General features: G+C 39.7%; 1 protein-coding gene across 1 annotated transcript in view; it reads left to right on the forward strand.

Annotated features, from left to right (window-relative positions):
* Nucleotides 1-22922, forward strand: part of LOC106657108 (RING finger protein 17-like) — a 155086-nt gene that overhangs the window by 128166 nt on the left and 3998 nt on the right. The window contains exons 6-17 of the mRNA XM_014378417.2: nucleotides 19549-19770; nucleotides 19841-19962; nucleotides 20042-20187; nucleotides 20255-20386; nucleotides 20458-20607; nucleotides 20686-20989; nucleotides 21049-21199; nucleotides 21274-21387; nucleotides 21445-21544; nucleotides 21649-21824; nucleotides 21913-22133; nucleotides 22224-22863. Of these exons, the coding sequence (XP_014233903.1) occupies nucleotides 19549-19770; nucleotides 19841-19962; nucleotides 20042-20187; nucleotides 20255-20386; nucleotides 20458-20607; nucleotides 20686-20989; nucleotides 21049-21199; nucleotides 21274-21387; nucleotides 21445-21544; nucleotides 21649-21824; nucleotides 21913-22133; nucleotides 22224-22863 (2478 nt within the window). The remainder of the gene's footprint in view (nucleotides 1-19548; nucleotides 19771-19840; nucleotides 19963-20041; nucleotides 20188-20254; nucleotides 20387-20457; nucleotides 20608-20685; nucleotides 20990-21048; nucleotides 21200-21273; nucleotides 21388-21444; nucleotides 21545-21648; nucleotides 21825-21912; nucleotides 22134-22223; nucleotides 22864-22922) is intronic.

Genomic DNA, 22922 nt, shown 5'->3' on the forward strand with positions numbered 1-22922 from the left:
TTGGAAAATAATCAGTGTTAATTGCAAAGAAAACCATTATAAAAAAGTAACACAATGAACGATAGAGTTAAGTCGTTTATTAATGTAAACTAAATTATCTCCAATGAAACTTCATTGAATTTGATCCAAAATATTCCGAGAGTTAATATGTTTTAGAATTTACTTCTAGTATTCACCATTTAAGGAACCTTTCAATGATCGGTAAGCTTAAGATTTGATAAAGTGGTACCAAGTATATGAGATTTACAATTTCCTTTCTTCAAACTTTTCAATAGGCATTTTTTTTATATTGATTCTTCATATTTTCCGTAAAAAAACTCGTATGATCAGTCGAATTGATTCTTATTTTGTAATTTTTTCACACATTCACATGCGAAGATTTTCCCTCTATGATAAAATCAAATGGGAGAAATGAAATTGCGTTTGGATTCAAAAATATTATTACATATATCACGTGCGTAATCCTGTCAACCTCGAGATTTGTCCAAAAGGTAGTTTCTATGAATTTTATTATACAATTTTTAGACTTTTCACGTTGTCAATCCAATTTCGATGTAGTCTCATATTTATTTTCACACCTATTACATTCCTTATCTTTACAAAATTCGTGTACTGATTGTCTGTGTCTAATGAAATTGAATCGATTCCCAAATTTTTTCTCGCACTTGTCGTATGCATAATTTTTGCAACCATCGTGTACTGTTCTTCGGAGTACGAGCAAATAAACTTCTTGTCCACATAGCCTTTCGCACTTGACACACGCGAAATATTGGCGACTTTCATGGACTGTTTTTTGGTGTATGTGTGTCGGCGATTAGTTCAAAATCGTTAATAATATCATATTGTTTACAAATAAACTGCCGATTTTTCTGTTTATAAATTATCCATAAAATATTTGAAACGATTTAAAATTCTCACTTGTCGACGATTGATTGAAGGAATTTTTTTGTCCTTACAAAACTAACAAGAAGAGCCTAAATGTTGAGTATCTTTATCAGAGTTGTCGAATTTTTTTTCAAACTTTACGGTGATTATAGTGCAAATGAAGTTTATACATGAATCCAAAGTCGGGAAAAAGTTAATAGCAGATACCTTGGCTATATTGCAGCGATATTTCAAATCACTTTCGGAAAACATTTGCGTACTCGTACGAGTGCATTATATGCATTATATTCACAACACAAGTAATCTATCATTACAGTAAAAAAATGTATAAATAATATATAATACGGGCAGCTCCGTGAAATAACAACACGATGTTGAATCGACTCGTGTATGTATTCACACACACACACACACACACACACACACACACACACACACACACACACACAAATGCATACACACATGCACTTGCAGAAGCACTGAAAATCCTATTCGCGCGCGCGGGCGGCTATATATACATGCGTGGGTAGGCAATGTGTGTGCTTATAATGCTCGGCCACTGCCGCGCGCGTGGTGTAATCCATACAGTTATTACGCTCTCCTGGCTACTATTCACCATGATCACGATTATGTTCTCCTCTATCCCTTGTACTTGCGCGCGCGCGCATATTATGTGTTAAGTCAAGATTGGACGCTGAACTACATAACCAGTTGCAATGTTGCGCGCCCGTGCGTGCGTCTGCGTGCATTGTACTTTGGCTCCGCGCAAAAACGTCTTGTATCCGGTTACCCGCGTTGGATATCGATAAACCGCTGCTGCTATGTGCGATTGATCGATCGGCCGGGTAAATTATTACAGAAAATTAAATCAACGTAATCGCAACCTTCTTTTTTTTTGACCGTTTTTTCAGTTAACGCTTATCGAACTCGTAGTATAGGAAAAATGTATAAACGCCGTGTGTGCTGCGTAGAGGGGCACCACCACACCCCCGCGCGCGATTCCAAGTGCGGCAAAGGAATTAGGACATTAGAGACAAAGCCACGTGCAAAATTTACGACGTTGCGATAAGAATCCGAAATACCCAACCGGCTCTTTTTTTTGCGCGCGATGCAGCGAGCCGAAAGAATACCCGAGCTCCTTGCACGCCATGTGCCTCCGCGCAGCACAATGAAGCCCGGGCGTGCGCGCGTGTGTGTATATCGAGTTAAATTAACTGAGTACACATACGAGCGCGCAAGGCGTCTGCAGCCGAAGAGTAAATCACTTGGCGACGAACGAGGGTAAAGTGCCACTCGCGCGTTTTTCGCGTTCACGGCTTTTTATATAGATTTCGCCAATTTTTCTCGTCGCATTGTATTATATAGGCATACGTCATAACCGACTGATGAGCGCGTGCTCGATGTTTTTTTCCCCTCGTTGCTTTTCCGAAATTCTTTTTCTCGTTATATTTACTGAAAATTTACCACATACTTTATTTGCGAAACATCCGAGAGAGAGAAAGAAAGAGAGAGACAGTTGCGTGCATCGGCATATTTGATACACGCACACACGCATGCACTCGTTTGCAATTTATACCTCATTTTAATTACGCGTATACGAAATTATACATATACGTGTGCCAACGACAAAGTTCCTCGGGGCACTTTTATGTATAACTATACTACGATATACATATACACAAAACGCGAAAAGGCAATAAATAACGTCTGCATATGTATACATGTGTGTGTGTACGCGTTGTATATGCGCTGCATAAAGGATAAATTATTTCTTAACTTCTCTTTGGCGTGTATCGATATACTTTCGTAACGAATTGACATTCGTTCCAGCGATAAAGCGCCGCAGCAATCGGCCGACACAGAACCATCGTCGAGCGCGCACGCAGGAGGAGGATTTGTACACGACGAGTGCGAAACGAAACTAAAAAAAGGTGAACACACAAAAGCGATACATGCACCGACGAACGCGTCGGGTGCATCACGCCTATATATATATATATATATACACCAACACAATTCGAGATGAGAGACGGCAACCGCGCGCCGCTGTAACCGCAAATGCGCACCACGCTATTTAAGCCTCGCGCTCTCTCGCGCGCCGCAGTCTCGGCTTTTCTCTCTCTCCCTGTGTGTATTATTGTGTTTGTATATATAGACAAGTATGCATGTGTGTATGTGTGCTGGTATTCACAGAGAGGAACCGCCGAAAAATCAACAACACGCGGCGGCGGCGGCAGTACAACACAAGGAGACACACGAAATTGCGTTATAAACTTAACGTAGCGCATCGTTAAATTTCGTCATATTTGCCGTATATTATCGTTATTACTTTGTTGCTGTTACGGGGTTTTGTCGTTCAGCTGCTGCTGACTTGGCTGGCTTGACTGGCTGAGGCTGTCGCCTGCTCTGCTCTTATACCTCGCTGCAAAGTTGTAGCAATTTTTAATCAAGGAAAGCCATAAGCCTATCATTATTATTAGATTCCCGATGACATTATCTTCTCTCTCTTGTCTTTGCTTCGGCGAAAACTTTCACGATGTCTTGTGCCGATGAAGCTGCATTGCGGTGTCTACCACCGCGCGCTGCCTTTGATGCTTTACAACTTGCACTGCTGACGTATGCCTCGAATTGCTATTATTTATGTATAACGATCAAGGGATTGCGCTCGAGCGCGGGGAAGCTCTCTGAGGGCTTTGAATTTTCGGCGCTGCGGGGCTAGCTGATCAAAAAACGCAGTATGCATCTTCATTCTTATCTAGGCCTGGCCTAAATTGTGCTCAATATACATACGTGCGTATATAATATTTTCCTCGAGTTAATTCGAAATTAACGATCTCTCGTCGGCAGTACGTGTTACGCAAGAAGAGAGTTTCAGAAAGATGACAGTCGCTTATACACCTACACAGATGTTAGAGAGACACAGAGAGCTTGAAACGCTCCGCGCAAGGATACATGCACGTCGAAGCTAGTTGTGTATCAGCATTATTCCATCGTCGTTAATTAAGTTGAGTAGACTCTCAAAAGTGACTCACTCTCTCTCTCTCTCTCTCTCTCTCTGCCTCACTGTCTGCAGCACTGCGCTCTCTCGCTCGTTTCTACGTGTAGATGTGTATATGTATTATACACATACATACATACACACACAACCCAACAACAGAAAGGGTTTTGTCAAAGTTTCGTCTTTCTTTGAATAGAGAAGCTAGTGGCTACGCCGGCGCGCAACCTTTCCGTAGCCGCGCTAGCGCAAATGTACAAAATAGTAGATACGTTCCCCGGTTTAATGTATAAATAAATTATATAGTGCACAAGATCGTCCTTAATACATTATAGTACATTATATATATCCGTACATTTTACGCTGTGTTTCACGCTTTGCTGCGCATTTATACGCGCGCCATCATAATGTCGATGGTGTATTATACATAGATCGTGATGTTTTTTTTCTTCTCTCGGCTCTCGCGCAAAAGTTGCCTCAAAATTGTCACTTTGCCCGAGCTGCGCTCTCAAGCACGCGACATTATTATATATATATATAGTATATAGATACATTTTTCTCGCACGCGTCGCGCGCGCAGATCGAGGGAAAAGTTGTTTCTTTCATCGAGCTCCGAGTTTCTACATCATTATAATATCATTCAAGTCGCCGCCGCCGCCGCCGACACTGAAGCCGCTGCTGCCTGCTCGTTCGTTGCTGGCAACTGCGAAAAGTATATATCATCGTACCTCTGAGCTAGTTATAATAATAATAATAGTTATAATAATGACTGTATAAACATTTCATCATTGGGACTGAGCGGGGGTCGCATATCGCTTCCACTGCTGCTGCTCCGGCTGCTGCTGCACAGAGCAGCGTACCACTCGTTGTTATGCGCTCTCTTATTCGCGAAATGGATCACGATCGCACCGCGGAGAATGAGCAACCGAGAGAGAGACAGAGTGAGTGAGTTGGGAGGAAAATCTAGCGCGTGCCTCGGAATAATTAGCTTGGATAAAGTGGCATTGCCGAAGGTGGGTTCAAATAAACCGTAGCATTGCAGCTGTAGCTCTAGCTAGCTGCGCATTGGCAATGTTGTTCCTGGATGTTCTTTATCATTGTAATATTGCGTACTCCTTATTATATCTCTCGAATATTTTTTAGAAATTTATATGCTTTGCTTTGTTCGACTGCGCAAACAAAGGACATAATGATAATGAACTTTGACTGTAAAAAGGGTCAGTGTAATTTTCAGTTACGTATAGGATCGAGCCCCCGAGAGATCGCGGTCTGGCCTTGAAAAATATAAAAACACATGCGCTTTATTACAGCTGCTTCTCTTTGTGGTGATGTGTAATTGCGTAAAATAATGATTGTAACTTCAATTATCAAGAATGATTGATGGATCTGCAAACGCTTTTCCTTGCTTCATTATTAATCCAATCAACGATTTTTCAATGTGCATTAGAAAATGTTTTATATAATTCGAAAAATGAAAAAAATCACATAATATCGAGCTGCCAAGTGCCGATATGAAGGTTTAAACTGAATTGCAGTGCAATTTCTGGTTTTGATGGATTTCTAGTTTTATTGTGAAAAAATATCAATTGGTATACATTCTGCAGCAAGTACAATTATTATTAATAACAAATTGGTCAATATAAAGCGTATAACATGTGATTTTTACCCGCAAGGCTGAGCGTGAAATGTAATTGATCGTTATTCGTTATATTACATTATTAAATGACCATAAGCATTTCTTTGTTTCAAAAAAATGTTTGCCTGCCTAGATAGGTGGATAGGTGTGATCAATAAGTTCAAGCGGTCTTTGAAATATTCGTACATACGATTAATTATCGTTATTAATTTTCATCGCGCTTTTGCGCTTACGCGTGCCTATAATTTTTTTCCCTTTTACCCCGTGCGCGCAGGATTTCTCAAGTATTACGAAAAATTTGCTTCAACGCTGCGAGATGGAAAATAGCGCGTGTTGCTAGCGACGATTTGTGTGTGTGTGTGTGTGTCGATTCTCGCTTGTTTCCAAGGATACCAGCTGTGCAAGGATTTATAAAATACGATTAAAAATCAGAAATAATATATTTTATGCGCGCGAGCGATCGTTTGGATGTTCTAGTTTTCCACTACTACCAGGAGTGAAGTAGTTAGCGTTCGCTATAGCTACTTTATTTAAGCCTCAATGCATTGGCATAACTGTATCTAATTGAACGTATACTTGCGTACAAATAAAATGTGTACGGGCATTACAGATATTTTCTCTATCTATCGAGAGTCATTAACAACATTATTAAGATCGCGTCAATAAGTTGCTTTTAGCTGGTGACAATAATGCGTCGCCGTCGTCGTCGCTCGAGCGAGAACAACCTAAATCTCTCCGCACGAATGTTGCGAAAGGGAAGCAAATATTTCTCTCTCCGGTCGAGTACTGCCCTATTACTCAAGCATCTTTTTTCCAGCCCACGAGCTTGCACATGTACGCACACGAGCTCCGTACATATATATTTTGATTAAAAATCAATTAAAACGCCCCCGAGATATCCCTCTCAAATCTATGTGTAGATCTATATAGATGTGCGTAAACACGCGCGTCCGAAACCGATATGCATGTACTAATAAACGCGACATTTCTCTCTCTCTCTCTCCGCCTCGATACATTGCATACGATCCCGCGCTAATAAAGCCGCCTTTCCGTATTGCATCTCTATCTCTTGTAATACGTGTGTGCGTCACTTAATGCTCGCGCATACGCGTGCGTGGCCAGGCTATACCGGCGCGTGTACGACAATTGCGCGCGAGCGACTATATACCGCACACGTGCGTGTGCATATTTATCCGTATATAGCCGCTCGCGCGCGGTGTGTGGCGGTATACGCAAAGTGATCAAAAGCGAGGAGGAGGTGATGCTGCCGCTGCAGTACGTAGCCTGTACTCCATAGGCTAGAGCTCTCGCCGATACTGCTGCTGCTGCTGCACTGTTGGGCCATTTTGTGGATGAATATCATGTGTAGATAGTCATGCACACGTATGCCGCGCGGCATCTCTGTATATATCGGAGTGAGCGATATTTGCCGTAGCGTGAAGGACACAGTATATTTGTTTCTGTCAATATGTGTGTGCCCTCAACGCGCGCGAGTGTAGCAACTTTGTCTCTCTCTCTCATTCACTCACTCGTATTTGCACTGCCACAATTTCGCGAGAGAGATAGACGCGCGCACAGAGTATAGTAAAGCTTTCGGGGTTGGTTGATTCATTTCGGAGACGAGCGAGTTGTGTCCAGTCACAGAAAAGAGATGTATTCCCCATTTTTGCACTCCCTTTTGCATATTTCAGATCGTATTACTCGCACCTTCGTATTCATTGCTTGCTCTGCTGTAGGGGATTGCGCGCAGCGGCAGCAGCAGCTCTCGGTTCTCTCTCCCTCTCTCTCTCGATCGAGTTTTTTTTGCGCGCGCGCCTGCGTTTCCTCTTTTCTTTTCTCTCTTTTTTTTTTCATTATTTTATTGTTGCGTCGATGCTCAATCCCTACGAATGCGTATACACACCTGGCGTTCTTTTTCCTTTCTTTCCTTTTTTTATTTATTTATATCTGGGACGCTCGAAAAATTTACGACGAGTTTTGAGTTAATTCTGGGCAGTCGTCGGGAAAAGAAATTTGCGTTTGACGGATTAATATGTAAGGATTTTTTCTGGTTCTGTTGCAGCGGCAGCAACTGCTAGCTTTGTGGCGAAGGAAATTTTCAACTCTCCCTGTGTTATTTAACTGGATGAGACGCGACGCGTACAGCAGCGAGCGAGCGAGCAGTCGGTGAAATCTTTTTTCGTTCTGTTACGTGATGCAACTATGCGATTCCCGTTGATCGAATTTTGCAACGCTCGTCGTCGTCGTTCGTATACATATATATATATGCTCGCAATTTATAATCACAAACTTTCTGCCTACATATAAATGCGCGCGCGGGTACTGACTACCTGTGCGCGCACCACAGGAGTATTAATTGCCGTGGCAGTTTTGTGTGTGTAAATAAAAGCTCGACGACGCGCTAGTCATTGAAATTCGCGAGTCTCTCTGTCTCTCTCTGTCTCTCTCTCTCTCTCTCTCTATGCTACTGCAGGCGAGGCGAATTACTAATTGTTTCTTATATAATCTTTCGTGTAATATCGACGGCACCGAAAAAACGACCTGCTCTCTCAAGTCTCTCTTTATGCTTCTCTCGCGCGCGACTTTACCGAACTTCTAATAAATTTCATCAACGCCGAGGCATAAATCTTTGGCCTTCCAAGGCGCTCGCTGCATAGTCGAGTACCTACCGCGCGCGTGCAACTTTGGATATATCCTTGATAAAGAAGCGATAATTAGCGTAAAATGTCTTTCGTGCTCAGGCCGATAATGTTCCTCGGTGAGTAGTAGTGGCGGCGCATGGGGCCATAAGTTTGCCAGTTGCCAAGAAATATCGACATGTTTGGGTTCCGCCGCCGCCGCCGCCGCCGCTACGAGAAGCTGTTGTGTGTCGCTGTAGAAGCGGTAGTAGAGGCGGTGTGCGGCATAGGGATAACTTTTCAATTGGTTGTGGCGCGCTGCTACAAAACCGCGTGCCGTATATAATTCAATGATCTCTTCTCGTCGGGTACCTACCTACCTACCTACCGTCGTTGTCGTCGGGCCAACGTATATAAACGCAAGTTTATAATAATATCTAAAGTATTTTCTTGCAATTACGCAATATCTTGTCCTGCCAGCGCAAGTTTCATTAGGATATACCTGTGTTCTATTATGGATTTTTTTTTCACCGTAAAGAGAATTAGTTATCTCTGAAAATTTTTCCTTTGTATTCGTTAATAGATATTGGCATGTTCTAGGACCCGACATTCCAAAGTGTCTCAAACACCAAACCCAACTCTCGCCAAAGTCTTATACAAAAGATATTAATCCGTTATATAGCCCGTACCGTATATATACACACTACAGCTTATACTATAAATACAAATTTTTGCCCACAAAACATTCTGATTCGCTTCTGATTAAACGCGACGTGTATGCATACGCCATACACTAATTTTTCGCTTTACACGTATACGCATGCACGTACATACGTACTATATAACGCGCAGCGCGGAGCGTAATGTATCTTTGCCTTTTGCAGCGTAAAATCCGCAGAGTAGCAGTGCTGTAGCCGAAATTCGATTAAATTTCAAATAATTCCAATATTATAATGCTCTTCCAGTCAAGCTCTGTAGCCGACATTATTTTTATCAATATTATTATCGTCATCATCGTCGTCGTCGTCGTCGTCGTCGTCGTCGTCGTCATCATCAACATTATCATCGTCGTGTCCTCCTCTCTCTCGCTAGCTTCACATGTAGCTCTCTCTCTCTTTTCGGTACACACAACCGTTCCAATTTTCCACATCCGTAATATCAAATCTGTGTATACGCGCTTTATTATGTATACTTTGCACGCGTGCATTGATAAATACAAACATATAACATTCGCAAAATTTCTGCGCGCCGGTCGCTGGCTGGCTGGCAAAGCTCTACCTGCATACGTACGCACGCATCAAACTATTAAATCCATTACTCGTGTATGTGTGTGTTTGTACGCAGCACCGCTTTATAAATACACGGCCGTAGCGACTCGCCAGAAATATTCACTCTTTGCAGTCGCGCAGATATCCACGCAGCGAGCCAGCGACTCTGCCGCTGCCGCACAGCAGCGCGTGTGCGTATTTGCATGAATATTCATCTAATATGAAGTGAGAGTGAGAAAAACAGGCCTTTTATATATACATCGAACTCAATTAACATTAAGCATTTGCAATGAGTGTTTTGCTCGCCCCGCGCGCACGCGTATAGCGTCATTCTGTACATATATATATCATACAATATTTACGTCTGCGTGCGTTATGGTAAAATATAATACATATATCTACGTGTATTTGTGTATTGTACACAGACATGGTATTAAATGTTTAGCCTGTGTCGCAATATACATACGCGTGCATACACACGTCTATATTATACTAACTCGCAGTGCTCGTTACTTACCTACACGTGCACGAAATTATCGGGCGCACTTTTTTTCTAATGGCACAAACAAAGCTCGATGATTTGGAGCGCCAACGAAAAAAAGAAGGATACCAACGTCTTTCTCTCCTTCTCTTTATATGCGCGCTTGACTCTCTCGTCGACATGTCGCACCTTATAAGCGAGAAAGTCAACGTGCGCGCATGGGTGCAGCATATTTGCAGCAGCAGCGCGCGACTCGTTGTTTACGCCCTCACGTTGATTTTACACCGCACATACAAAATGCACTGCTGAGCTGCCGCCGCTCATGCACTGCACATACGGATGACGATGCATTACGTGCGAGTCAAATTTATGGTACGGTAAAGCATAAACACGTCGCGCTGCACCGCCGTCGTGCCTATATACTATACGTGCAGCGTTATCGTTTTGGTTAATACGATAGGCTCGTTAATACCTCGTGCGCTTGTAGCATTGTAAGATCTGCTGATTTTTTTCACTCGATTAGTTAGAGTTTACTGCGGATACGATCCGTATAAAGGACCAATTCGATTGCGAGCGAGAAAGGAGAAAAAACCCTTTACATCGATAAACCTTGGACGTAGCTCATCTCGCTGATTAATAATTCAACGCGCTGCGCAAAATTAAGTTGTGAACTGCGCGTCGCGAAGATCATTAACGTTGGCGGCCCGCCGTTGTAACGATACTTAACGAGCGAGGTGCAAAAACAATGGCGCGCGTCTCTTGTTATAGGTAGAAATGAGTGAGTTGAGCAACGTGCGCGACGACGAACGTGCTATTTCTTCTTCAATTTTTTTTTTCAACAATGATCCCGCGCACGCCGTTTGCACATCGATGACGATGTCCTTCGTGAGATTTTCCTCTCTAAAATATATTTCATCGCGCGCAAAAAAAGTTCATCGATTTATAATGTATAATTCTTCCTTTGTTCGTTGAGAAGATGCGCGCTCTACTAATGTGTGTGGGTATATCGGGATGAACATATAACATATGGAGATCGATGCTCGAGATACATCGTGCGATGGCACAAAGCACACATTGGAAAATAATCAATTTTAACGACAATATACACGTAACGAAGATTGTTTCTGTAACGAACACGAAAAAAATTGATTCTTCCCGCGCGTATAGCCTTGATATGCACGATGATGCAATGAACTTCGATCGCGAGCGCGCGTTCGATTTATATCAATAAGTGCACTTGAATCTATTGCTCAAATTATTCGCGCTCGGTGAGTTTTCGCGTGTATATGCGCCTAGGTAGGTATATATACGTGCGGTTTTCATACATAAAACGTGTGTCAGTCGCGCGCACTTTCAGTTATACGTACTTTAATAATACGATCATGTAATTTCATACATTAATTGATAAATACGTTAAGCGTGTAATTGCTCTATAGACGAAGGAGAAAAAAATTAAATTACGGACGAGTTAATCAATTAAGTACATGTATTTATATGGTTGGGTCATTGGCGTGAGCGAGAAAATGATTGAAATGATTATAATAATTATATGGGTAGGTGCTTACAGCATTAACGCAAAATAGCATATGCGTGTTTCCAACAAATTCAGTTTTTGTGCACCGATCGAGATGTGTATAATGAAATCGAAAGAAAAAGTTATTTTGCGATTGATAAATAAAGCTCAACAACAGTCAGGTGGATATGTGTTTTCTCTGTCTTCGCGATAATAACGTCCTGCAAACATAGAGAACAATATACACCGGAGCTACAGCACACTTGGCAAATGCTTTGTTGTCGGATTATATGCATCAAGTAGCTAGTATTGGAAAGTCTTCAAGTGTTCCTCGACTTGTCGTATGTACATTATATATTGTTTATATCGAGATGGCAAGCCGCAATATTCGATAAATATTGACACTTTTTGTGGGCTTATGCGGCGTGCGCTCGCGCGATCGATGATATTTGCCCTCTTGCATCGAAAGGCTGGCGCGCGCAAGCACACGTACAGCATAGATCGCGCGCGTCTACTTGCTTTATTTTACACGCTATTTATTTGCGTCAATATGTGCGGTGTATATCGGCCCCCGACCAATTCTTTTCGCTCAATTTCATCTCGCGCGCGCAGTGCTGCGCGCCAAGCGCACCTTCAAAATGTAATTCAGCTCGAGAAGCGTAAACACAGAAAAGAATCGTTTGGGTTAACATACGGGATTTCGTGGCAGCTCGCGTGCGTGCTGCGCAGCCTGCGTCGTGATAGGTAAAAAAACACTAAACCACTTATGCCCCATCGTTTCTTATACCTTATACTCGTCCTACATATTGTGCCAATACCCCGAGACGTATTTCCACAAACCCTTTCCTCAGTTTATTGGGTTTACTTTGACGGAAGTCAAGCAAGAAATGGAAATTTTCCACTTCTAAAGGATTTTCACCCCGAAAATCCCAAACGAATCGCTTTGCGCGCGCGCGCAAGTATGTGTGGCTTGGCGCAGTGGCAACACACACGGTGCTTGCAGCACGTGCCGCTCCCCGTGCGTATACGCGTCGAAAAAAGTCTGCGATGTTGAGATATTTTCGATTTCGCCTCTTTCGCCTATATAGGCGCATATATGCTTACGTGCAAAAAATGTGCTTACCTTTATAATTGAATTGTGCGAATTCGCTTGATGTTATTAAACCAATGGCAAACATTGTATTATCAAGAAAATAGGTGAGAAAAGAAAGAAATAACTGGTTACTCTCCCTCTTACGAAGCAAAAGCTTTTCCTTTCAAGTCTTTGTCGTTTGTTGTTATTACCCTTTATGGTGAACATACGAGCTTATTTATAACTAACCCCTTTTGCCAATGGAAAACTTTTTTTTGTTTTCTCAAACTATTAAATTATAAAATCTAAGTTTAATTGCTATGACCAACAAGTGCCTTAGCAGAAAAAAAAAGAATAAATCCGATTCACATTGGATCGGAAAATAAGTCTCTTTCAAGGATCTTTTCCCTTTCGTCCTTCTCTTATGTACGTTTGACTCGTGCGCGCGCGATGTATATAAATGCAAGCCGCTTTTCAAAGGGGTTCCGTTGGCGGAACTTTGAGATTTCACAATAATACGTGTAGTATATACGATATAAGCGTGCGTGCGTGTTTATTTGCAACGCGGCGAGCGTAGCAGTAAGCCTTTAATCGACAATTGAAATGCAAATTACGCGCGGAGTATTGCATATAGGGCTGCTGCTGCTGCTGCAGTCGCGGCGAATGTTGAACTCCATGCTGTTATATATTATGCACTAATTATTTATGTACCAGAGCAATGCTCGAAGTTGTTGCTGCGTTTTGTTTGCATTATTACTTTTGCGAGAGATCAAATCTGGGGAGCTAATTCGATATTCGACTGCAGGTTTTAGAAATCGTTTAATATTGACTTGATGTGCAAAATTCGTATAAGCGTAACACATTGGGAATCAAATGCTTTTAAATACACTTCCCACGTTCGGCACTGCGACGAGTTACATATTTTGCCCGGTCTGAAAACTATATCATTATGCGCTAATGACTTTATAAAGCGTACTGTATTTTATTTGTTGAAACCCCCTCCGTTTTAATACACTCGTATATTCTCAACACCCATGCCCTCAAGTATATGAAACGCACCACAAGCAATTTAGCTCCCTCGGTCTCTGTATGAAACTCCGGCAACTGCATGCACGTGCAACATATGCATCATGAATTTGTGTACATTTGTGCGTGTAAAGCTCAAGGAAAAATCTTTACCAACTTGGCACTGAAGCTTTTTAATTGCTTCATTATAAACAACCGCGAAGGTGCAATGCCACGTGTACTCTCTTCTGCATCACACACGATAAGAGATCATTGAGGATAAATTGAATTCGTTTAACGAAGGAAACGTTTGCTTTTTTTTGCCCCCGTGTATATACGAATTCTCGTAATTTCTATACTTTAGAGCAAATATTAAGTACTCTTTGGTATATGCCAGAACAAGTGTGTGTTTACGAAAAAAATGTGTATTTCCACCTCGTTTTTACTTTCGCAACATTTGCAAAATAATAATCGCGCAATTCCAAGTTATCCTACACGACAAACTTTGTGTGTCTCTCTCTCTCTCTCTCTTCCTTGCTTCCTTCGTTGAGCCGGGAGAACATGTCTCGGGCGGCTACACCTAGTTTATGTATCGTCGAGAAGCTTAGGTGATGCTTAATCTGCAAAAAATCTAACAAAAGTACCTTCTCGCACTCACGGACAGGCGCCGCGCACACGCGGGTGCGTACAAATATCGCCTTCGGCTCTTGAAGCGAGGAGGAGGTATGTCTAGGAGCTTGCCTTGTGCACGTATGTACACGTAACTATTATATAGCCGCAAGTCCGCGCGCTCTTCTCTCTCTCTCTCTCTCTCTCTCTCTCTCTCTCTCTCTCTCTGGCTTAAGAGTCTATGGTTAGCAGCACAGTATACTCCCTTGTCGAGTTTTGCAACGGCTTGAGAGAGCGAGAGAGAGAGAGAGAGAGAGAGAGTTTAGAACGTCAGGGGTATTTCGTTCGGTTTAGCAGGTGGTCAAAGTTTCGCTGCTGCTTTTCTCCATAGTATTATACATCGCGCGCGCGTAAGAGAAGAGAAAGAGCGAGAGAAGTGTGTGCGGGGAGAGCAGCGGCAGCAGCAAGCCATAGCGCGCGAGCGAGTGTGAGTAACAAGAAGCTTGCAGCAAGTACCTCCCAATGTCTTATTCTCTAATTGATGGCTCTATCCGCATCTCGAATGCTTACGGCACGAGGAGGGGATACTCGCGCAAGATAATAATGATAATAATTATACACGTCGGGAAAAAATTAATTTTTCACGCTTGTAAATTTTCATTGCAAATCAATCGAAATGATGCAGATATTATCTGCGGATAATTGCAATATCAATTATGTGTAATATCCAATCAACGTTAAGAAATGCTTTCATGAACTAATAAATCAATACACGCAGGCCGTACTCTCGACGCACTTAATCCAGCATATTGAAACGATCCGATTGTATTTTATTTTTTTGTGGCTGCAAATTTAGTCAATCTCAATAAACGATGGCTATAATCGCGCAAAGTGCTTAGAAGCAGGGAATCTTTTGTCGGCTGTGTTCGGCTATACACAATTGTTGCTGTTGTTGTTGCCCGTCGCGCAAGTTGGTGTTAGCGAATTCCTTTGTTACCGATGTAGATTGGAACACGTCTAAGCTTTTGGTCGATTGAAGTTTAAGACCTGGAAAGATACATCAGAGCAAACGACGACAATCGATGAGCAACGCTGCGCTGCGCACGAGCTGCGGGGTGACGATTGAGCAATTTGTTGTATAAACCCGGTAGTGGTGGCCGTAGCGGCGACGCCAGTTCTTTTTTTTCACTCTCATTTTCCTATTTTTAAGATGATTGGAGTGGATTTGATGCTTTTAGAGCGGAGTGTGCAGGAGTGACTCATGCGGCATTACTTTGGAAATTTATATAAATCTCTCTTTTTTTTTACTATTATCATTATAAAAGTAAGTTCCATCTGCGGGGAATCATCAAATCGCGATCGGAAATTAAACATACTTTTTTGTTCAAATCAACGTGCCGTAGCGACTTTTCTTCTCGAGTCCAAAAAAAATGAAAGAAATTTCATCTCAGTGCATTTGAATATAGATTCGTTATGCAAAGTAAAAAAAAAACTTTTTTTCCCATCGACACTATCACGCTCCCATCAAACATTGTTCGTGCACTATGTACTAATGCAACCGGCAAACCCCGAAAAATCCTCGGCGTTTTGCGCTCGTCACGTGTTGTACAAAATCAAGCTTGCCGCCGCAGATAATTCTATCTCGGAAGAACAAAAAAAATATCACGTTTTCGGTGGGAAAAAGGTACGAAGAAGAAAAAATTAAATCTCGCACTGCACTGGCTCTTATGCGAGTCAAAGCTTAATCGACCGAACTACGTGATCAGAGGAAAAAGTTTACCTCGCGTTTATAACATACCAAAAAAAGACGTTTATTGTCTTATGTATAAAGTGAACGAGTAGGAGAGAGAGAGAGAGAGAGAGAGAGAGAAAGAAGAGAAATCGAAGGAAAATTTTGATGTTTGAAGAAAGAGTAAATTGAATTTTTTCACCGAAAGAAACTATATACCGTGGCACTTGCCTCTTTGAGAGCTGTGAAAAGACTATTTTACGCTTCAACGCGAAATAGTATTATATTTTTTTTCTCTCTATCTATCTCGCGCATTATTAACTGAATAATCGAATAATTTAAAAACTTAATATATTTTTATCAAATTAAAAGAAAGTCTCGATCTTTTTTAACTGCTCGAGGAGAGGCTTATTGCCGGCAGTGGAAACATATGTTACACAGAAAAGCCAACGATCCATAAATTTGCCTTATTCGAGCAGCTCACAACGATTGATCTTGAATCTATTTGCTGGAAAAAATCACGCTCTAACAGTCATACAAATATGTAATGCGCATTTTTGCCCTTGCTAGCGCGCAAATAGTATTTTCTACAATACAGCCTGTGCACTCACGCTTGTACAAAGTCATTGAATGAAAATCCTTTCTTATGGTCACGGCATTGAGAGTCTAAAAAGGAATTTTTAATGGTACAAAAAGAAAAAAATTCGATCAATAATTTGTCGATTTGGCAAGCACAAACGATTAAGCTCGAGTCTATGCGTTATTACGATCTGGCAGTGTCAAGAAACACCACAACAAATAATTACTTCATGTACTCCGTGCACAGTGTGCAATTTTCAGTTATATTTAAAGCACTCATAATGAGTCTATGCGAAATGTGTGTATTTTCAAGTTATATTTAGCTTCGGCTTTTGTTGTTTGAGAGTAAAAAATGAATCTCTTCTGTCGTTCTCTGTCGAGTATTTATATAAGAGGAAAAAATTCTGCAATAGAGATGCATTGAAAAAGTAATAAATTCTCCCATGCAGTGTGCATGCACATAGAGATCGCTGGCTGCTGGGTCGAGCTCAAAGTCGTCATTGAAGCGAGTGAAATCGGACCCCGAACGATTTGCATATACACATACCTTTGCGCAAAACGTGCTGCTGCTGTTTACATGCGTTTGTGAGGGATATTAAATCGTGTGTTGGTATACGGCTCATATTGAAAAATCAATATTTATGAGTCAGTTTTAATGTTATAATCCCAAAGAGATGTGGCAAAAATTGATTTGTAACCATTTGTATCGATTATTATATTCTTCATATCGAGAATGTGAAAATCGTAAAACTTTCATGTGTTATTAAGGCTACGCATCAAATTCCAGTTTGTAAATCTTATCGAAACTTCAAAAGCCTTTCGCGCAGTGCAAATACGAATTTCTTGATTGGTCAGTTGAAAGCCCATATGGAATTGCAAAATTGCCAGGCTGTCGGTGAACTTTATTTTCATTGGCATCTAATCGATATTCCAGCATTATCTCATAATTAATGATTTCCTGCAATTATATCCTTTGTGCTTATCTTGACTTTAATTGTTTGAAGTGCATTTTCGCAGAACCCAAGCGCATTTTCAATGCCAATCGGTTCATTAAACAAAGTGTAGTATATGTATAAGTTTTCCAATTAAAAGAAACCTGAAGCAATGCAGCAGAGCGGATACCTTCATGGACCCTTTTAATGCGCACACACACACACACACACACACACACACACATACAAACAAAGTGTCTTGTGTTGCAGACATAACAATAAAGCATACATAAACTGTTCCCTCTTGTCTTTGAGTCCGTTCCCATTCCATCGAGATTTAAAAGTCGCTAAACGCTAGAACACGCCTTTATCTCGTGCCTGCTACAACTTAATATATTATTTATTAATGGAACGCGTCCTGCTCTCTGTCCTCAGTAAAATATATAGGTATATATAACTTCACAATCACAAGGGAAAATTGTCACTGTCAAAAGTTTCCCAAGGTACGCGTTCGCCGTTCAGTAGGAGTTTCAAGAATGTGTGAAAAAAGACCTTGCACAATTCAATATGACTTTGATACTTTTCATGCTTTGTTCTTTTTCAAACGATTTTATTACTATTGGCTTTCGCGGTTTATGAGGTATTAACCGACGAATTATAAGTAGGATGCGTCGGTTAATGATTGGCATTTTCCGTCTTTGTGAATACATTAAAATCGTGTAATTATGTGGGACGGAATGATTAGTACTTCCTGTAAGTCAATTATAGTTACAAGCGAATTATTGTTAATTTCACTCGATTTTAATTACGATAAGTTTTGCAATTATATTCTTATATCATTATCACAATCCGATTAAAAAATTGAGATCAATTTATATCGATTTTATATCTCATTTTTTGATTGAAAATACAATTGAATTAAGACACATGAAAATATTCAATTATTTCCGTATTCTATTTTATCAATAGGCTTCTTGCTATATCATGAAAATATTTTATCTCGCTAGAAAAATGGTAAATTATCAAAAATCATAAGTATCTCAGAAAAAGACCTACCAACAAATAATAGCAACAATAGCGTGCTCGTAGCTCTCAGTATCGATTGCTGTAGCTTCATGGCTCTTCCTTTTACCCGTTGCACAGAAATTACTTTTTTTTAGTTGAATAACTTTTGCCCTCACTTTTTCAATGAATCATTAATTTTTTTCCAGGGAGTGACAATTGAATTTTTTTAATCAATATCCAAAATCACCTGTGCGAATTCGGCACTAAAATAGCGATAACACGCGTTGACCCACGCATGCTCTTTCACCGTACCTCTAAACAAGCACACCTTCACTTTTTCGCACGTTGGCACAGGTCGTTGTTGTTGTACTTAGTCGATCATGTGTCACCGATAAAACTCAACATCTTATACACCCACACTCGAGCACACCGCACGATGCATGTGAATAAATTTAACCACGTGTAGCGGCGGCGCTCGTCGCCAGACTGAACTTTGTAATGAAATCCTTCGTGGGACCAACAACCATAGTAGGCCCCTTCTCGCTGCAAAGAGAGTGAGAGGATTCTGCAGCGCGGGAGAGGGAGACTACTGTAATGTATATACGTGTGCAGTTTTGCCGCACTAGCTGTATAGAAAAGACCCAACTGGGCAAATGGGTCAGTGTGTGACTGTCGCACAGACACCAGTGCAACTTATGCGCGTTTTGATGCTTATTTTTCAAAGTATTTCTTTGAAATCTTTCGATTGAAACCATCACTTACTCATTAGGAGAAAAAAAAACCGTGACGTTTGTTTATGATTTTTTTTATCTATGCTTTATTGTCGACAATGAACAATCGAGATGGGAAAAGCCAGTAGTAGAAGCCAGATGTCAAAAACTACTTTCATTTTATAATTGAGTGCTTGGTCTGAAAGAGAGATTATACGTACACAACATTCGCATATATGCGCCTTTATACACATTCGTAAAAAAGCGTAGAGTTTTCCACGTACAAGGAAGAGCTAATTTAGCGCGAGGAAAAGTTCTATATTATGCCAAATAAGGTAACTTTCCCAAAAAGAGATGCCAATTGAGAATAGTAATTTTAACTGAGTGAGAGCATTGCTTGGCTTATATAGTGGAACAATACGTATTTGATCGGCAAGTTTGTTGAAGATAAATTTAATGCAATGTTTGTATTATAAGTTATTTAACAATTTTTTTTTGTTTTTTGTTATAGAATTTTGCCGAAAAAATGACCAAATCACCGGCTATTGGATTAGCATCGTTCATCGAGGATCAAATATCTGATCATTTCTTACGTCTTCATGGCTATTTGCAGACATCCGAACAATTGCTGAAGAATCAACTTTATGAGTGGAATGATAACTTGCGACAAAACTTGAATGACTTTCAAAATACCTTGCAAAAAATTGAACTCAGTCTAACCGATGTTCACAATGTAAAATATCTTATTTTCAATTCTTTTCATCTATAATAAATTGCAACAAATAGTAAAATTATATTTTTAGCAAGCAAGTGCCATTAAATGCTTTGAAGGAATCGACGTACCAAAACTTATCGAGAGAATGAACAAATATGCCGATTCACCGTGTCATATTTTGGAACATCAAGAATTATTATCAACAATCAAGTATAGATTGGACCTTTTTTTGATAAATTGATTTCAATTTCATTTTCATTTTTTAAAGTAACTCTATAATTTTTTATAGGTTTAAAATTAACCCAATATTTGATGCAGTTGCAACTCATGTTGAATTGATTTTGCCTGAAGAGCCACTTTTTGAATTGGTTGGAACGTCGCAATTGCCTGCAGAATTTGTGTTAGAACCTATTCCAGATGATATTTCTTCTTTAGGTATGTTCGAGAGAAATAACTTAATGTTAAGTAAACAAGAATACATTTAAAAATACCTAAATTACAGATATTACCTCAACTGATACCGTCATGGTTCCCGAAACCTCTTCATCTTCAAAATCTCCAATATCTCTAAATGTAACTGAGACCGATAATCTAAATGAGTCTTTCGCCAATACGTCTACAACCTTTGAAAAGGGTGAGTCTTATTACAACAGATTAAAACCCTAATGGAGTAAAATTTAATGAAATTTCATTTTATTCTTGAAGGGACCACGGAACGCGTTATGGTCACACATATTAACAGTCCTGCTGATTTTTATGTGATAAGAGACAGACATATTAAGGATCTAGAAAAAATCGAAAAGTATATTGATGATATTGCTGAAGAGTATCCTGTACCTGATAAAATTGAAATGAGTAAAACAATATTATTTTCATTGTCACTTTACGTGTAACTCTTTTTCAAATAAAAAAATTGTTTTTTTATCGTAACAGATAAGATTTATATAGTAGAATCTTACGTCCGTGATAAGTGGCTACGTGGGAGAGTTGGACAAGGAATAGAAGAAACGTCTGAAGAAACAAATAATGAATCGACTTACGAAGTTTACTTCATCGATCACGGTTTTATCGAAGAAGAAATGACGATCGATCGATTCCGATCGATTAATGAAACTGATTCGAAGCGTTTGGGCAACCTACCGCCGGCAGTTTTGCGTTGCACCTTATCCGAGATTGCGCCGATAAACAATATTTGGGATGATGAAACTATTGATGTATTCAAGCAGATGGTCCAGGGGTAAATTTCTAGTTTTACAAATCTTTTGATTATTTATTTTTTAATAATGTATTTTTCAGACAACAATTAATGATGCGTGTATTGCATAGCGCTAATAATATTTATACGGTTGATCTCCAAAAATATAACAGCTCCAATAAGCTCGTATCACTACACGATTGGCTGATCGATTCTGAATACGCTAAGCCAACGACCTATTATAAACTCAAAGTGAGTAATTTTACACCTTTTAATCTGTTTTTAGTTTAACCTTAATAAATAATAAATCCTTGAATCTACGACAGCGAATGAATCCTTTATCTGCACAACACTTCTATTATGAAGACCTGCCTTTGAATGAGTATTCTGTAGTAACAATATGTTATGTAGAATCGCCCAGTTGTATCTACGTGAAGAAAGTAAGTAAAAAATAATTTTTTATAGATGATACTAATTTTTTTATTTTAAACCATCAGGAACTGAATGGGGCATTTGAATATATGATACATGAATTTAACAGAGAATACAAAGAAGAATTAAAGCAGAGAAATTTGTCTATATTGAACCCTGAATATGGTAAATTTCTATTATATTTATTATCATAAGATATATACATTATTGACTTCTTATACTCAATTAATTTGTAAACATTAACAATTTAAATTTCCTGATTAACACAGGTACGGCTGTTGCTGTTCAAGACGGTGAAAACTTTTGGCATCGAGGATTAATTACGAAAGTAACACCAGAAAAGAAAGAAGTTCAAGTTCTTTTGGTAGATTACGGATCAACCGTCACGTGTTCTTATAATAAAATATCTTGTTTACCGTCTCGATATTGTCAATGTCATGCGCAGGTAAACTTTCATTAGCTCCGTTTTCTAAACAATTCGTTTGTCTATTACTTAAACATCATTTTATGGTTATGATTTATTCTGCTTCCAGGCTATCAAGGTTTGCATGTGTGATATATTACCTATCGATGGTCAGAATTGGTCTATAGATACAGCTAATTATCTTAAAATAAACTTGGAACAAAAATTGGTGCGAGTATTTCCTTTTGAAAAAACCAACGAATTATACAACGTTCACATATATTTGGTGAACAACACAAACGTTAACGGACATCTCGTTCTAAACAAGTACGCCATGTCTACAGGAAATCGGTAATTTTAATTAAATTTCAATCTTATTTTCTTCTATATAGTCTCAATATAGTCTCGCGAGCTCAATCTTATTTTATTTCAATTTTTTAGGCCATTAGAAGCAACATCCAATCGTGACATCAAATTGAAAAGAGCCGAAAAGAAGAAAGAAAAAGCTTGGGAAAAAAAACAACGAGTTAAAGATATAAACTCTAATGCTGTACCTGTTCAAACATCAAAAGCGAAGAACTCGCACAAGGAAAAAGAAGAACCAGACGAATTTAATATAAGAGTCAAAATTAATAAGATAATTAATCCCGATTCTATTTATGTGTCAATACCGAGAACTGATCGAGATTACCAGGAGATGAATAAAAAGCTTCAAAAGTTTTATGATAAGAACGCAGCTAAAAAATGGCATGGGAAATTAGAACTGAATTATCATTACTGTGTTTACTCGGTCAAAGATCAGCAATATCATCGTGCACAGTGGATTGCTCCTTCTGAAGAAGATCCTGAGAATAAAGCTAAGATGCTGCTTCATGATATTGCTGAAGTTGAAGATATCGAGATTAAACACATTGAGCCGCTGGATATTCAGTTTTTTGCGCCACCAAAGCGCACATTTAAAATTAAACTTGCTGGCATAGCACCTGTAGGTGGTAGCAACGTCTGGCAATCTTCATCTTGTCAAAAGTTGGAAGAAATTATTAACAGTAGTGGCGAAAACAAGTATTATATAACACTTGTTGTAAGTAGAGACAATTTTAGTGTGACAATAATAAAATTCTAATTGTTTCATTTCAATAT

This window comes from Trichogramma pretiosum, unplaced genomic scaffold, assembly GCF_000599845.2.
Source record: "Trichogramma pretiosum strain Unisexual culture from Peru unplaced genomic scaffold, Tpre_2.0 scaffold14, whole genome shotgun sequence".
In the NCBI taxonomy this organism is placed as follows: Eukaryota; Metazoa; Arthropoda; class Insecta; order Hymenoptera; family Trichogrammatidae; genus Trichogramma; species Trichogramma pretiosum.